The 16,525-nt window shown below is 39.2% G+C and overlaps 1 protein-coding gene across 7 annotated transcripts in view; it reads left to right on the top strand.

The window, feature by feature from the left end:
- RGS22 (regulator of G protein signaling 22) overlaps window positions 1-9,870 on the top strand; it is a 65,790-nt gene extending 55,920 nt beyond the window's left edge. For 4 of the 7 annotated variants that reach the window (XM_085573898.1, XM_085573901.1, XM_021529426.4 and 1 more), the window contains 3 exons: window positions 1,675-1,777; window positions 2,347-2,440; window positions 4,392-9,870. In XM_085573898.1, the coding sequence (XP_085430024.1) occupies window positions 1,675-1,777; window positions 2,347-2,420 (177 nt within the window). In that variant the 3' untranslated portion in view covers window positions 2,421-2,440; window positions 4,392-9,870. Of the gene's footprint in view, window positions 1-380; window positions 473-1,674; window positions 1,778-2,346; window positions 2,515-4,391 lie in introns of those variants that run through there. The other 3 variants (XR_014953442.1, XR_014953443.1, XM_085573900.1) reach the window with 3 other exon arrangements.
- The last annotated feature ends 6,655 nt before the right edge of the window (window positions 9,871-16,525 follow it).

Below are 16,525 nucleotides of genomic sequence, written 5' to 3'. Positions count from 1 at the left end.
TTGAAGAGAGATGAAATGATCTTGGGGAAGGGGGAGTTTGGTTTTGAATACTGTTGTCAGATGGTTCTTCAACAACCATTCTTCTACAATTAGCTTTGCTGTTGTAAGTTTACCTACCTTACAGTTGATTTTTTTTGTTCTTTATTAATTTTTTTTAAGATGTAGGTTCTGAGTAGTATTAATAGCTAACAGAATGTTAAGGTCTTACGGTGTATAGATTAAAAAAGAATCTATATTTAAAGATAAATTGAATAAAAGGTGGTTCAATTCTGGAATAACAAGCTTTTCATTATTTGTGGAATTCATATCCTGAAAGAATTTGGTTTAGGCTAGAGTCCTGTTCTGGTCATATGTCGAAAACTGAAGTTGAACTCCTTTAGAAAATCTAGGTATTTGAAAATCTGACAGCAAATACCACGTGAAGACTTCTTCCATAACGACTCTGACCATGCATCAAATCAGTAGTGAAAAGGTAACAGTTATTTTACTGGGAAATGGGAAAAACAAACAAGCTACATTGGGCATATCAAGGGATCATTCATGGCTGAGTTGGCATTGCCAGAACATAATAGGGAAACTGTGCAACCACATAAGCACAGATATGTCATGTGAATTGGGAGTAAATCACACTTTGGCTACTGCTTGCATTCCATAGAACTCCTCCTATGACATTATGGTAGTGAAGAGCAGAATATAGAAAAAGGTACTGTGAAATACCCCCAAAATCTGAAACCACAGTGTGAATTGCATAGATAAGCTTACACTCTTACCCTTAAGTGGACCTTTTTACTTTTGCTCATACCTATTAAAAAAAAAAGTGAGTTGAGTGAGCCAGTACATCCCTGGAATACATTTAAGCCCTCAAGAAGAGGTAGAATAAACAATAATATTTTAAAGGGCAGTTTGTTCTTCCTTCTGCAAGCTCCTTCCTACTATAGGAAAGTGATAGAAGTTCTTACTGAACCATGATATGACAAATGGGCTCCAAACTTCTCATGCCATAAGATAAAAACCTAGCCAAATAAAAGTGCAGTTCTCATCCTGTTTTGGAAGAGCAACCTATTATTTACATGCAGTCTGAACTGTGGTTGTTTTCTTTAAGAGCAGTATTTTATCCTTAGAAAAGGAAAAGATGACATCTCCAGTTGATCTGCCTCTAGTGGTAGCAGCATTCTGCTGGAGAGGGCAGGCAGAAGGAGCTTTGTGGCTAATGAGACATTCAGTGAAAGGACATAAGCTAGAAACAGTTTTTCTTATATGCAACAAATCAGTTGCTGGTTTAGGTTCATGTCAAATAGAGCAATCATAGTCCAAGAGTAGGACTAAGTGTGTAGCATAGAGATAAAATTAAGTCCTTGATAGCACAAATGATATTTTGGGAGGGTAAAGATCTGCTGCTTTGTTTTTGAAGAAGAAAGGAGAGGGAATAACACTCAGACAAGGGATGGAGAATAAATATAAACATTGTATCTGTCAGACTTGCTTAAATCACGGTGGTTTGAGATTTACTTACTCTTTTTCCCATTATTGCAATATTGTAGTGAAAGAAGATCTTCTTAATATTTGTAATTATCCAGTAATAGGAATATAATATAAACAAGTTTTTTATCTTATTGTTGAAATGGATCAGAAACTACATTGATATCACCTGGAGGTTTTTGATGATTCTTGCAGGCTTCCTGGTCCTATTCCAAGTACATAGAAGCCTTGGAGCAGGAAAGAATACTTATTAAAAAGCAAGAAGATCTGGAGAAAACCTCATCATCATTCCCTGCAGGTTGTTAACCAAGCTCTGTAGTTTAGCAGGACAAGTTTAGAGCTTAGGTGAAATTCTTGCAGTACAAGGAGTTTGTTTGCTCTTCTTCTGAGTTGTGCACAGAGACCTCTGCCTCTCTTTTGCTGTCTGTAGGGGAGTTGCTCTCTGTGCTGTACTGACGAGTGGTGTAATTTCCTAAAGGGAAAAAGTAAAAGTGGCACGGTATCTCTGCACTGCCTTTACAGCACAGGTCCCACTGCAGAGAGGAATAAAGCAATTTCTTCATTCTACAGTGACATGGCAATCACATACACATTTCACCTCCTTGGCTTCTTGTGCTTCATCAGCTTACATTTAAGCAGATACTGAAACATCTTCCTCACAGTCTGTCAGTATATTTTTGGAGGATGTGGGAGGCATTGCTTCATCCTTGTTTCAGCTGTGAATATCCTTGTAAGTCTTTGCCAAGGATATTATGACCTGTTTGTTTATTTATTAAAAATATCCATTTAGTAGTAGGGCTGGCAATAGCACTATGTAATATTCAGTTCCTTCAGTTTCACATAATTTTAATTTTTTTCCATATGCAGGTTCCTTGTTTATGTCCTCCCTGAAGCCTGAAAGTTCTGTAAAAGCCACCATTCCTACAAAGCCTAAATTCTGAATCTTCCGAAGAAGCAGGAAGTGAGTAGCAGACTGACAAGTGTGCTTTGAAATGTGAATTCTTAAAAGCTAGCTGGTGCTGATGCTCATTAATAGTAAGTTATCCTGCTCCAAATCATGTTTAACTGAAGTTGTACAGCCTCCATATGAAAACAAGCTTATTTTTCACGTCAGCCATGGTTAGCGGATCTAATGTTGACCAGATGGAATTTTGTTGCAAAATGGCAGTCTCTCAAATTAGGTTATCTAAGCTTTCCAGTTAAGATATTTTAAATAGGAACATGAGATGACTGGAAAAATCTCAGACCCTATGAAGTTACTGTCAAGAACCTGACACAGAACTAGCAATAGATCACCTCTGCCAAAGCCAATTAAATATTAGACTGAGAGAAAGATGTGGGACAGAAAAAAGAAAAAAAAGAAAAAAAAAAAAGAAAAAAAAAAGATAAGGACAGAAAACTAGATTTTGCTTCAAAACTTAAATTCCTAGAAGGAAGAATCCTCAAGAGGTTTGGGATTTTTGAGATTTTTGTATTTTTAACCCTATGTTGAAATTAGGTGGACTTAAAAAAATTAATAGGACTTGGAATATTGCTACCTTCTTTTCTGCTCCTCCTTCTTCTTCTAATTCTGTACTTAGCACTGCTCTTTTAGGTAACTTGGTGTCCTGCCCTCACTAGTTCTCCTAAAATATCAAGTGTCTGAACATAATCTTCCTGTGGCAGCATTTTCTGAAAATTATTTCAGAGAAAACTGCAGCATTCCTTGGTCTTCCTTCCCAGTCTCTTTCTGCCCTCTTACCATGTTCTACAGTTGCAGTTAAAGTAATCCAGGAACTTGGGGCCTCATGGGCCTCACGGGTGTGACTGTATTCCACACACCTTTGCCTTCTGTACCACTGCTCCCCGTGGAGTCCTGGCGCAGGGCCTCTGCTCCTGCTCTGTGGCTGAGAAAGCTCCAGCTGGGCCCAGTGACCACAGGGACCACAAGGCACCTTCACCCCTTGCTGCAGCCCAGCCCAGCCCAGCCCAGCCAGCTCTGGCCTGCCCTGGCTATTCCAGACCAGAGAACTGCACTCCTGCCAGGTACCAGGCTAACACAATGAGAAAGTTGAGGTCTCATGTGATTTGAGAGGTCTCTCCCACCAGCTTCAGTTGCAGTCCACTCTCCAATGCCACTGGAAATTTGCCTGCCACTATCCTATAGTGACAGATCTGACCACTCTGCTGGTAGGGTCAGACACAAGAGCATGAATGCTCTTGATGGGGCATCTTCCCTCCACTTTGTAACAGAGCAGGTCACACCTGGTCTGTTTGGGATAAATGGAAAAGCTGGCAGCAGGAGGCCTGTGAGAAAGGCCAGGGTTGCCATGTGCTGGGAACAGCCAGTCCCAGTTGCCTCCAATGGACCCATCACAAGACATGGCTGATCCCTCAGCCAAGACAGTGGCACCTTGGGGTAACACATTTCAGAAAGACCAAAGAAAGACAGAGAGTGAAGGAAAAAATAAAAGGAGTGGTAAACAACAGAGGGAACACCAAGGGCAGAGGAGGAGGTGTAAGAGGAAGAGGTTAAAGAGGAAGTTGAGGAGGAGGAGGTGCACTGTGGTGGAGCAGATATTCCCTACAGCCTGTGGAGGATTGATGCTGCAGCAGAGGAAAATAGTGAGAAGGAAGAAGGGGCTTCCCAGTGCCTCACCAAAGGGACAGAGTGCAACCAGCAGTGCTAATGAGGGGAGGAGAGGTGCTTGGAGTGAACTTGAACCTGGGAAACATGGAGGAAAAGTGTTTTCTCTAAATGTGTAAATGTTCTTATTTTCTTTCCCTGTCTCCCCCACAACCTGAATCAGTAATGATTTATTCTAATTTGCAATAAATTGATTTCCCCAGTTTTAGCTGATGCATTTGTTGAAGAACTGTTCTGATTATTCCAACTGGCTGAACACTGTAATGACATTTTGTTACCTTTTCAGGCACATTAAAATCTCTCTGAGGAATGGAATGCAGAGATATTCAATGGAGATGGCCAGGAGACATAAATTTAATGTGCATGCAAGATTTGTTCTTACAATTCTAGAGCAAAGATGATGACTTGGAATATTATTAAGAACCATGGGATCAAGGGTCGAAAATAAACATTTTCCAATGTGTTCCATTCCAGCCTTATTGTGACACTGGCTCTTGTATAAATAATTTAATAATACACCTTGAGGCTCAGATCACAGTAGGATTCCACTGAGGTATGGATGGCACAAACTCTTAGGTTGTCTCCATCTTAAACATCTTATAATCAAACCCAGTTCTTCAGTGCCTGATCTAATGAGTAAGTAAAGCACTGCCTTGAACTGAAAACCCTGAAGCAGGGTGTTCTGACACACTGTGCTCTCACTGTGCAATTCATACAACTTCTGTTCATCGAGGATAACTCATGAGGTCTCTGAGTTATTATAAATCCAAATGCTCTTGTTTCCTCCCAGTTCAGTCTGATTCCTGTCCCAAAGTTCACCTTCTGTCTCTTTCTGAGTTTTGATCCACAAGAAAGGCTTAAAAGCTATCAGGACAGAGATGAGATTGGGACATTATACACAATATCGTTAGTCCCAAGGCATTACTCAACAGAAGGTTGCAGGAGCTCATAGCTGTTGTGTAGCTCTCCCTGCTTCTAAAAATTTTTAAAAACACTTGGGGCACAGTTGATGTTGGGGACTAAGGACCAAGGATTAATTGAGAAATTAAGAGGGGGTAGAGGAAGAATTAACTACCAGACAAGAGACAGGATGATACTAGACCTCTCCACATTCTTCAGACCTCTTTAAAAACCAGTCCCCAGCCACAAAGCTGTTGGCTCCATTCTTCCCCACATGTGTGTAATGCATGTAAAAGAAAGGATGATCAGCAAGCTCCAGTGAGCTCAGTTCCTGAGGATTAGCCCTGAGTTAGGGGGTCTCTGCTGGAGACAGGCTGGCAGGGAAGAAATACACTTTTCTTTTATGGATACACTTTTGTTTTATGCCCTGATCATATATTCTCACAGAAGGAAAAGGGAGATTACTGGTTCAATTCCTGCTTCGTCATGGTTCAGAGTTTGCTTCATGCTTGTCTGCACTCATTCTGTGTTTGAGTTACCTGAAAAATATGTTGTTGGTGGAAGCTACAAGGGAGTAAAACACAAAATACGTTTTCCTAAATGTCACAAATGCAGTCAACTTTAATGTTCAATATATCTGAGGAGGTTGGAATGCAGCATCTTGTAGTGAGCAAAGCACATGTGGTACTGTGTGGCGTACCACTCATTAATGTGAAAGGCAGAGAAGAATCATGAAGTGCCATAAATGCAGTGATGTATGTCACCCGAAAAAGCACATGGAAGGCCATCTTCTACTGCTGTGGTCAGTACAGTGCACGCAACCAAATGCTGGAGCATGGCAGGCTGTTTATGTGTTGCTGAATTCTTCCCTTCATGGAATTTTGAGACAGTTAAGTAATGTGTAGGCATTGCTTATCTTATACTTGTGTTTCTGACATGATTAACACCTGGGTTACTTAAAAAAAAAAAAGTATTTTCCAGATATTTGTTACGAATTATAAAACTCCTTGTGAATGTTTCAGCCTTGCCAAATAGTTAACACAAATTTACCAGCAAATTTATGTCATGCAAAAAACCACTCGCCCAGACAGCTGTGATCATTAATATCATACATGTTAATGAAACTTAAAAAGAAGTATTAATTAGTGAATAGAATTTTTCAAACTTGCCCTATTCACTCAAAATGCTGCAAACTGAAGTTTACTGTCAATCTAGTTTGCTGTTCTGTCTCCAGGGTAGCTGAAACATAAGGGTGCATGTAGACACACATGCACTGTTTTATTGCCATGGCCATGTCTTCAGTACACAACTGAGAAGGATCACATGTGTCAGTAATGCTAGTACTACATGTCATATCATTATTTTCATCTTATGTGTCAATTTTAAAGAAATACTGGGCAATTGAACAGAGAATACATTAAGAGACAGGGACTGGATTTCTAGGTTACCGGATCTAATCTAATGCAATGGCAAATACCCTAGAATTGCTATTTGGTGATACACCAGAAATGGAATACTGGTTTAAGTCTCATCCCAAGGAACCAGTTCCAGCAGGGAGTCTGAGAACTGACTAAGTATTATTAGTGATTCTATATCACTTCAGAACACTTCTACTGCTATTGTCTTTTTGTCTCGCTCTTGAGATCTATTCTCTCTCATGTTCTAAAGAGCTAGAAAAGTTTTTTTCTCAACAACCCTAGCACCTCTGCCTTCAGACAATTAAAATTTACTCCTTGTTTATTTTAAGTACTTATGCTTTGTAACACTCAGAAGTCTCTGCAGCAGAACAACAGTTCTCTGGGAAGTTTGCTGTTACAGACAATAAAACCAATTCTCTTTTTCAGAAACTTGCAAACCTAGAAAGCTTCTGGATAGATGTATGTTCTATTGGTGTTAAAATGCACAATGTAATCATACTCATTCAGACTTACTTTTGATGTTTACTTCCAATTAATGGACTGTAATAGTAGAATGATTAATTTGGATTTTTAAAGATGTAATTTAAATTCATAAATATTTACATTAAGATGCTATTACGATGTATTTCACTTTTTTCTCATCAGACCTGACGTTTATTAAAGCAAGTTGTAATTTTTGAGAGTGCAGTCCTGAAATTGCTCACTCAAATACTTTTACTGTCAACACAAGCTGTGATTCTGTGCTTCAGAAGGGGCTTATACATTTTGCTTTGACTTCTCTTCTGTTGCTGCATGACACAAAATAGACCATGAGATGAATTCCTGAAACTACATAGTGCTGCATTATGTTACTAGGATGCACACTTCTGTCAGTTTACAAGAGTGATAGTAGCCATGACCGGGCCATATAGAAGGGGCAAAATGCTTTTTCCTTTGAGTCTGTGCAATGCTGCTCTGCCATTGCCTCTGTAATCATCACGATCCCTTTTTAATGGCTATTTCTTAAAGTCCTGTTAATGGGGAACTGTCTTAGACCATGAACTGTGGGTTCACTTGACTCCTTCAAGGTGTGAAAATCTGGTTCTTAGTCGTCAGATATTAAGATCAGCAATGGGAAGAGGTGTTTTAGCAGATACAGTAGTGGTGGAGCAGACCCAGTTTCTCTTACTATACAGTATGGGGTGGCCAAGGTCAGACTGATTTGTGCCACACCTTCATAATTTACATGAGAAGAATCCTGTGATTCACATTGCAAACATGTTTGACTTAAAGAAAAAAAGAGAGACCTGCAGTAATGAAATCTACAGATAAAAGCATCAATGAACTGGATATTTCCATTGATTTGGGACCCTCAGTTTCCTGCTGTTGAGAACACTGAAAAATCGCAGGTTCATTGCTTCTTCTGTGCCTTTAGCCCAAAACAGTGTTACAGGTACATTTTCCATGCTCTGCCTCTTGTATGCTTGTGAAATGGCCAGCCCCAGTCCCAACCAACACCATTGCTCTAGTCAAAAATGTTGACTTTAGCGTGTGTGTAAAAAGGACTGAAGAAAGAACAGATGTTTCAAAGTTCTGTTCCAAACTTGGAAAAGAAAACCCTTCCATTATTTATGTTTTTATTGTTAAATGCTGGGTCAAACTGATCACTGTGAAGCTCTATGTGATCAGTGGAGCTGCCATAATCTGTCTTAAATTTGACCTATTTAAACTGTCCCATTACAGTTAACTGGTGATTTCTGTCACTACCTTTTTATAGAAATGTTTTTAGTCAGCCATTGTGAATCATATCTGAATACAGCTAAGATGGGGTTAACTGGTATTTTTTTAAGCTTATGGAACATTGTTGGTTTTAATACATTTAGTAGTTGCTGTAAAAGTGTTAGGGAAAGACAGGTTTGAACAAAAATTTTAGATCTGCACTCACAGTTCAAATCCACCTAATTTTAAGCACTCCCAGAATTTCATAGAGTTATAATTCACATCTGTGTTTCTAAGTCCTTCATGCATGATTGTTTGAATGTGCACTTTTGGAACAAACCCATGTCTAATAGGCTAAATTGTAGTTCCCAAATCAGAAGCCACATGGTACTGCTACATAGTTTTCTTTTATTTTCTCCTCTTATCATGTAGCCTTCAAAAAAGGTTCTGTCAGTCCAGCAAATGGTATTATTACAAAACACCAAGGTCTACACTTTCTACATACCTACTATTGAATTGACATTTTTATTTCTACCAATGTAAAGCATCTGCACAATGACCACAGTGGACAGTCCTCTGTCAAGCAATTATTTATCAGAGCACTGGAGCAGATTCGCATTATGCAGGACTCAGCTGTCCTAGTATGGTGAAGGTACTTAAGGTAGAGATGAGATTCTCTTATTTTTAATACTCATAGACTCAAGCTAATTTTTATGTCAAACACAGGCTGTATTTACTTGGATTTTCCTCTATTTCTCTACTAATTAAAATATTTTAGTTTCATGGTAACATATGTGAAAGTGTTGACAACAGCTTTGCTTATTCCACATGTTAATTATATATTTGCTTAGAGTATGCTGATGAACTGTGTGCATTTCTCACGTTAAGATTTCATTTCATGTCAAAGGAAAAATGGGAATGTAGTAAGTGGATTTGTGCTTTTAATTTTAGATATTTCTTTTTGCTCTCAAACAAACTTGTACGATTCCTCTGTACCACATGCTTTTGAAAATCTTTTATTGGCAAGAAGTTCAAGAAGAAAGTAATACTTGCTTCTCAGAATAGGATTTCTGAACAAAGCAAAGCAATTTTGCCGTTAATGAAACAGTTAAATGAAACAACTGACATGGCAAGCACGAAAAAGACCACAGCATCACACTCAAGGAATGCACAGGCACACAATAGCTTATGCAATATTCCCCATCTGACAAAGTCAGTAAATACAGAGATTTCCCTGGAATTATTCACTACAATAGGCCATGGTGACTATAGCTCAGTAAATGCAATCAACAAGCTTATAGCATTCTTAGTAGTCTTCATCCATAGACAACTCAATGGATTTCATCCCAGCTGTAAGACCCAAACCAGCACTGGGTTTGTAAACCCCAGACTCTGATTTGCTTGGGTACCACTCATCATTCCTGAAAACGGTACTTTGGGAACTGAATTGATCACATCTCTAGAATAATTTACACCCTCACAGTTTTGTATGTGCATATGCATTTACAGGCATGTATATGTGTACATACACACACACACACACACACACACACACACACACACACACACATACACACACATACACACACTATCAAACAAATGCATAAAATTACCTTCTTTGGTAAACTGTTTTACTATCATAATCACATAGGGCTTAAGTTCGGTGTATATAATTCTTTTTCTAATACAATATTTCAACCATCTTCCTCTGTGTTACTTTTTGAAATTAAAGTCTTTGTTTCATTACAATGCTTGTGTCTGTACTCACTTGAATTTGAGAAACAGAGCCCTTACACTTGCTTTGTTGAGGAATATGGCTCCTTCCAGAGGTCTGCATGGCTTCTGGAAGTGGAAATAAAAGCATTTTTGGGGAGTTCTTTTTCTTCTAGAAAGGATATGCAGGAAAAAATATTAAATTTTGCTGTGTTTTTTCTCTCAAATGAGAAAGTAATTAACAGCATGTGTTGGGCTGTTCACTAAAGACTACAATAAATTATTTACTATTTTCAAGCTAATGAAGTGAGTGCTTGATCTAAAAAAGGAGAGTGTGTATGATTATGTTCGTTTTTCAGTTATGACTTTCTAGTTCAAAGATCATCTTAACTCCTGGCTGCCTGATCCTGTAATTTGCTGAATGTATTGAAACTCATTTCTCTTAATTCATGTCTCCAGAGATGCTCAGCACCTGGCAATAGCGGGCCTTCAGAAAGCTGTCCAAAAGACAAGACTTTTTTTTGAGTAAAGTACCAGAAAAGCACGGCTTTGTCACTGGAGTTCCACATAAAAGTATATTAAAAAATAACAAACCAAAACAAAGAAATACATAGGTTTAGTTGGGCTTGCCAAGGTAATGTAGTACTAATCAGAGATTGTGTTCTAAGACAACAGCTAAGCATTAGAAACAAACTTCCCAGAGAGCTTTTGGTATCCTTATTGTCATCAGAGGGGCTCTAAAAACAGATAAGGTATGCACATCTGCCAGGAATGACTAAGTATGTTCAGACCTATACTGGGGCAAGGGAGTGAGTAGATGAACCCTTGAGGGACTCATGTTCTCTGAATCCATATTCAGGTTATTCTGAAGGCAAAAGCTTAGCCTCTGCTAAGGCATCTTACGAGAGTCAAGGGCTGTGACACTTCATTTGCTCTGCACCCGAAACTCCCACTGAAGCCAATTATTCAATCTAGTTTAACAAAGACCACAGCTTCTCTGGCTGTGCAATTGTTGGTAACCATCAACAAACTGATTCATCTACAATTGGGCCAAATGTTACAAAATCTGTTTCTGAGTTCTTGTTTGTACCTCCATCATAAGATTACACCAAAATTAAAGCATGCAGTACTTGAACTAACTTCAAAGGCTGAGCTTGCACTTCTAGCTAGTTCAGCCTTTTTATTGGTTTATGTTTTCCATTTGGCTTCAACATCCTGTTCCTTACTGATGCCCTTCTAGAGTTTCATTTACAAATATTATGTCCCTGGTTAGTGAGCCATGCTAATTAATACTGTGGTGGGGGCTATGGATTAATCTCATGCCTCCTGCTTGGAAAAACACTGCAATTTTTCCAGACGTTTACATGTAATGCTGTACTGAACATGGCCAAATTTGTTTCAGGAAAATGTATCCTGAACTCATTTAAGCAAAATATATTTAAGGTTGCTTATACTGTTATCTATTGCCAGTTTTGTTAATCATGAAGCTCAAAAGTTTCAATGCAGTAGAAAACTGAGACCCATAATGTCCTAATTAGATTATTTCAAACAAAACAGTAAAGTTAAAACAGGCTGGTTTAAGTATAGATATTTTCAAAAGTTTATGCCAGTAACAAGTTAAAAAAAAACATGAACTGATGATTTGACTACTTTCTAGGAGCCTCATGTCTGACTGTGCCCCTCACCTTTCAAACCTGGGACCATAATATGAGGTGGATTTTAGCTTGTCTACAGATTTTGTAGTCAGAAACTCCCTGATTCTGGGGACTTAAAATGTTCGCAAGGTTATGATTATAAAGAAAATCTATTATATTTTCAATACCATCAAATATCAAATAGAAATTATGAAGGCTTTGCAAAACATAGCAATCTTAAATTGGTAGATTCTTCCAATAACAAAATAAATTAAAGCAATGGCATTTACTTAGGAAGAATATTTGACTAGACCAGGTAATGTAATTGGAAACAATGAATAAATTTTCAGGCTCACAAATAATTCACCAGATCATAAAGAGGTCAAGAAACACATCATCTCTGGGGTAGTTTTTATTTTACTTTTGGTTTTTAATTGTATAAATGAACTTTTCATAAATGGACATGATTTGATTGATGTGACTGCACTATGATGATACAAATCACAGCAGATCTGAGACTTCCTTCACTCCTTCTAGACTCTAATTTCAGGCACAGAAATGAAAAGTTGTCAATGTCTCTTAACACTTACCATGTCATCACCTCAGTGTGAATTAAAACAGACTAAAAGAAGATGTTCAGAAGTCTGTAAGTAAAAAGTCTAAAATTTGCCACAGGAACCAGTTGCAAAGTGATCTTTTTGGGCCAATCTTTTTCTGTCAGATTGAGCTCTTATTGTACTAGGTAAATTGAGTAAACAGCAAAGATATCCCTAGGTTAAATCCTACTCTTCCAAATTTTTAATGTCACCCTTGCAGGGTGCTGGCCCCCATCTGAGCAAGGCCCCTTCTCCTCTCTGTGCAGATCACTCCTCCAAGTGAGAAGTGGTCTTGGCATGCTGAGCCAAGACCAGCCCAAGCAAGTACTTTGACCCTAACCAAGGAAGGTGCAAATGTAATTCCTTGTGGAGGGTGAGTCTGATCTTCTAATTGAAGGAGGCTTTCCCACTTCACAGCCACTATTTTACACCCATAGGGAGGTTAGTCTGTCATTTTCTGTGAGAATTACTTCCTTGAGCAAAATTATACCTGTGTTCACAGTGGCAGTTGGCCACCTCCTGCTTTCCTGGAGGTCTGATGTTTAGTGATCACATCTGGGAAAGATAGAAGCTGACAAAAGGTCTCACCTAAACTTAATATATATAAGAACACTTCTTGTTTCAATGGCTTGGGATTACTGAAGGGTACCCATGTGAATCTTCTGCTCAGACTTAGAGTAACACATCCATAATCAAGGGGCAAGCACTGGCAAATGTACCAGGTGCATGTAGGATTGCTGGGCAGATCATGCAGGCATTGTCTGCCATACAGTTTCTGTATGGTAGATGATGTTTGCAGCTAGAGAATTTTGCCTTGCGTGAAACTAAACCATGTCACAGCACATGAACCAAAGTGTGCTTTGAACAGGAGTGTGAAAACGTGGCTTTTTGTCCTCATGTTGTGGCCCCTCCTTTCATTTTTTAAGGAAGTAACTCTGCTCCTGTGCTTTTCTTACTGTGGACACTTTCTGGAGCTGAAAGCAGGCTAGAAATGCTTGTGGCCCGCGCTGGGTGGGTTGTCACTTGCTGAGATGGGCCTGTAGATACAGAATTACATGTAACAATTTTATGTGTTGTCTGGTTAAATTTTAGATGGGAGTACTTGTCTGTAAAGGTGGTTCAACATGTTCCTGGAAAAACAAGGATGAGCAATGAGAAAACTTTCTCAGAGTAAGGCACCTCTACTCAAATACAGAGGAATTAAGGAACAGTATAAAAATTTTTCTTTGATGACTTTATTTCCATTGCAGAGAAGCTACATAACATTTAAAACCACAAAAGACAGAAGAATCTTGGCATTGTTCAAAGGGTTTTGAGCAAGGAACAGGGACTGGAAGGAGGTGTTTCTTGTAGGTGTGGTTTTGGTTTTTTCTAAGAAATCAGAAGATAATGTAGAACATAATGGCAAGAATAACAGAGTTACACTTGTGTAAGTTAAACTTCTACATAAGAATGACACATATAGAGTTCTATTTATTTGAAAGCCCAATTTATAAAGCCAAGGGTCTCCTGTTCCTAAAACAGTGTATTTGTTTCAGCTAGATCCCCCAAACCTGGAGGACTTCAGAAGGTAAACAATTAATGCAGAAACAAAATCCAGAAAACAATGGGTCACATGAATGTTAATGTCACAGCCCTGAATCCTGGTGTGCTTTCTGCTTCTGGATCTGAATACACACATTAGCCATGTCTTGACTGCAAGTTGGGAACTTGGGAAATACCTCTTTTTTTTAACAGTGTAACTCATAATGATAATTTTCATAATTCTTTCACTATTTCAAGTGTATTCACTATACCAAAATTTGTCTCTGGACAAGTGGAATAAAACTTAAGAAACCACTTTTTTTAGATTCTTCTATTTCAGAAGCTTGCATAAAATCAACAAAGGCTTGTGAAATCCCTGTCTGCTCCATTTATTGTGATTTGAAATTTTCTCCTTTGTTTATTCTGCTGTTTTGGAAGTACAGAGATATTTTTCTCCCCCCCTACTAATTTTGACTTTTTCCATTTAGGAATCATTGATTCACCCTCATTTTTTTCATACAGCTGCCATTCCAATTCTGTTTAAAAAACTTGTTGTAACACCATATCTTTGTTCCACAGTGCCATCGGTTAATGTAGACACAACTGTGGCCAGAGACTATTTGATCAGTTAATTTCTGGCACAGAAAGGGGAGGATAAGCCCAAATGTATGCATTTTCATATGTGGCACATAGCATTGTTTACCTTGTGTTTCATTTGTGATAGGTAGATTTTATATTAAATTATTTGGGACTCCATCTGGCTCAGGGGATTGCTGATGTCCCATGTGATCTTTTTCCAGTAGATTTTTGGTTCTAATTTGATCCAAATTATGATTATCTAAAGACATTTCGTGGCATATGCAAAATCACTTGATTGTCACAGTCCTATTCCTAGTTGGCGTCAGTCCACACCACAGAAAGTAGAGTCCTGAGTATCACAGCTGGCACTTTTTGTGGAAAAGACAAGGATTCACTGACTAAATTTTCTCTCACTAAAGTCAGAAGTAAATTTTACTTTTGATTCCGGTGCAGCACAAGCAAGAAATGATTTAGCATTAATGCCTTCCTTCACTTTTCAAAAGATGATTCCTTTCAAGGACACAATAGAGAAGTGTAAACTGCTGATGGCTCTACAGTATTTTGGAGAGGAAAAAAAAAAAGGACTGGAGATTCTACTTCGATAGCTGTGACACCTTTTGAGTGAAGAATCCTAATATTTGTGTCCCAAAGACAACTGGAGTAGGTGTCAGGACCCCCAGGGATGGGTGGACTCAACTGCTGAGAAGGAAACAACTGCTCTTGTCTCTGTATGTCTGTATATGCTTTCTTGTTTTCAGAAGGTTCATTTACTTTCCTGCACTTGGATGCACAGGGTCTACTCAGGTCCAAACCACACTTAGCCCTATAATCCATGCAGAAACTGGTGTGGCAGGAAGCCACTCTGTGCACTGCCCTAATGGAGCTGTTTGTCTCTGCTCTCCTTCCATGGCTCTTGCTCTAATGTATTCTCCATCCTTTTTTTATCTCTTATTTGCACAGTCCTGAACTGCCCTTTACACAGAACAATAAGGAGTTGGCTGTATATTCCACAGTAATGACATCAAAGGATGATAACAATTAGCACTTCATTTAGCATCTTAACTATAACACAAAGATGCCTAGCCAGCAGCATCTCAGGCACATGGAGAAACTGGCCACAGAAAAGAATGTAATGACCTGGCCAGCCGTGAAGGAAGCTATTGAAAACAGCAATCAAGATTTTTTTATTTACAGACCTAGTTCCATCCACCAAAATATTCTGTCTCCACAAGACTGATGCTTACAGGAAAATTATTCATATCTTATCTATGATGAGAGTAGCCCTGAAACCTGCCATGCTTTTATTCCAATTACTTTTGTATGGTCTTCTTCATGAGGGCAAGTTCAGTAAGGAATTTCTTTCTTATAATCTAAATCTGCCATCTTTCAGTTTAATGCCATTACCCCATCCTGTCCCTATATGTCCAATGTAAGAAGTCCCTCTCCAGATTTCTTGTAAGCTCCCTTTAGGCACTGTAAGGTTGCTCTAAGATCTTCTCAGATTCTTCTCTTCTCTAGGCTGAACAACCCTGACTTCAAAGGAGACGTGGAGGTGTTCCAGCCCACTAATAATCTTTGTAGGCCTCTTCTGGACTCACTCCAACAAGTCTATGTCTTTCTTGTGCTGGGGCTCCAGAGCTGGATACAGTGCTCCAGAGCTGGATTCCAGCATTCCAGGTGGGGTCTCACCAGAGCAGAGTAGGAGGGCAAAATCATCTCCCTCAACCTGCTGGCCATTCTGCTTTTGATGCAGCCCAGGATGTGGTTGGTTTTCTGGGTTGTGAGCACGCATTGCTGTCTCATGGGGAGCTTCTTGTCCATCAACATGTGCAAGTGTCCCTTCTTATTCTCTGCCCAGCAGGTATTCATGTTTGGGACTGCCCCACCCCAGATGCAGGATCTGGCACTTGGCCTTGCTGAACTTCATGAGGTTTGCACAGCCTCACCTCTCAAGCCTGTCCAGATCCCTCTGGATGGCATCCCTTCCCTCCAGTGTGTTGACCACACCACACAGCTTGGAGTGGACAGTGCTGAGGATGCACTTGATCCCCCTGTCCATGCCACCAACAAAGACATTAAACAATGCTGGTCCCAAGACCGACCCCTGAGGAGCACCACTTGTCACTGGTCTACACTAAAACATTGAGCTCTTGAGTGCAATCATCCAAACAAATCCTTAGTTCCTCATTCACCAAGAGGTTCATCCATCAAATCCATAACTCTCTAGTTTAGAGGTATGGATGTCTTACAGGACTGTGCCAAATGCTTCGCACAAGACCAAGTAGGTGACATCAGTCACTCGTCCCTCATCCACCAATGCTGTGAACCTGTTATAGAAGGCCACCAAATTTGCATGAT

The sequence above is a fragment of the Lonchura striata genome, chromosome 2, assembly GCF_050655825.1.
Source record: "Lonchura striata isolate lonStrDom1 chromosome 2, ASM5065582v1, whole genome shotgun sequence".
NCBI lineage: Eukaryota > Metazoa > Chordata > Aves > Passeriformes > Estrildidae > Lonchura > Lonchura striata.
The sequence above is the reverse complement of the archived record's forward strand: the minus strand, read 5'-3'. Positions and strand labels throughout refer to the sequence as shown.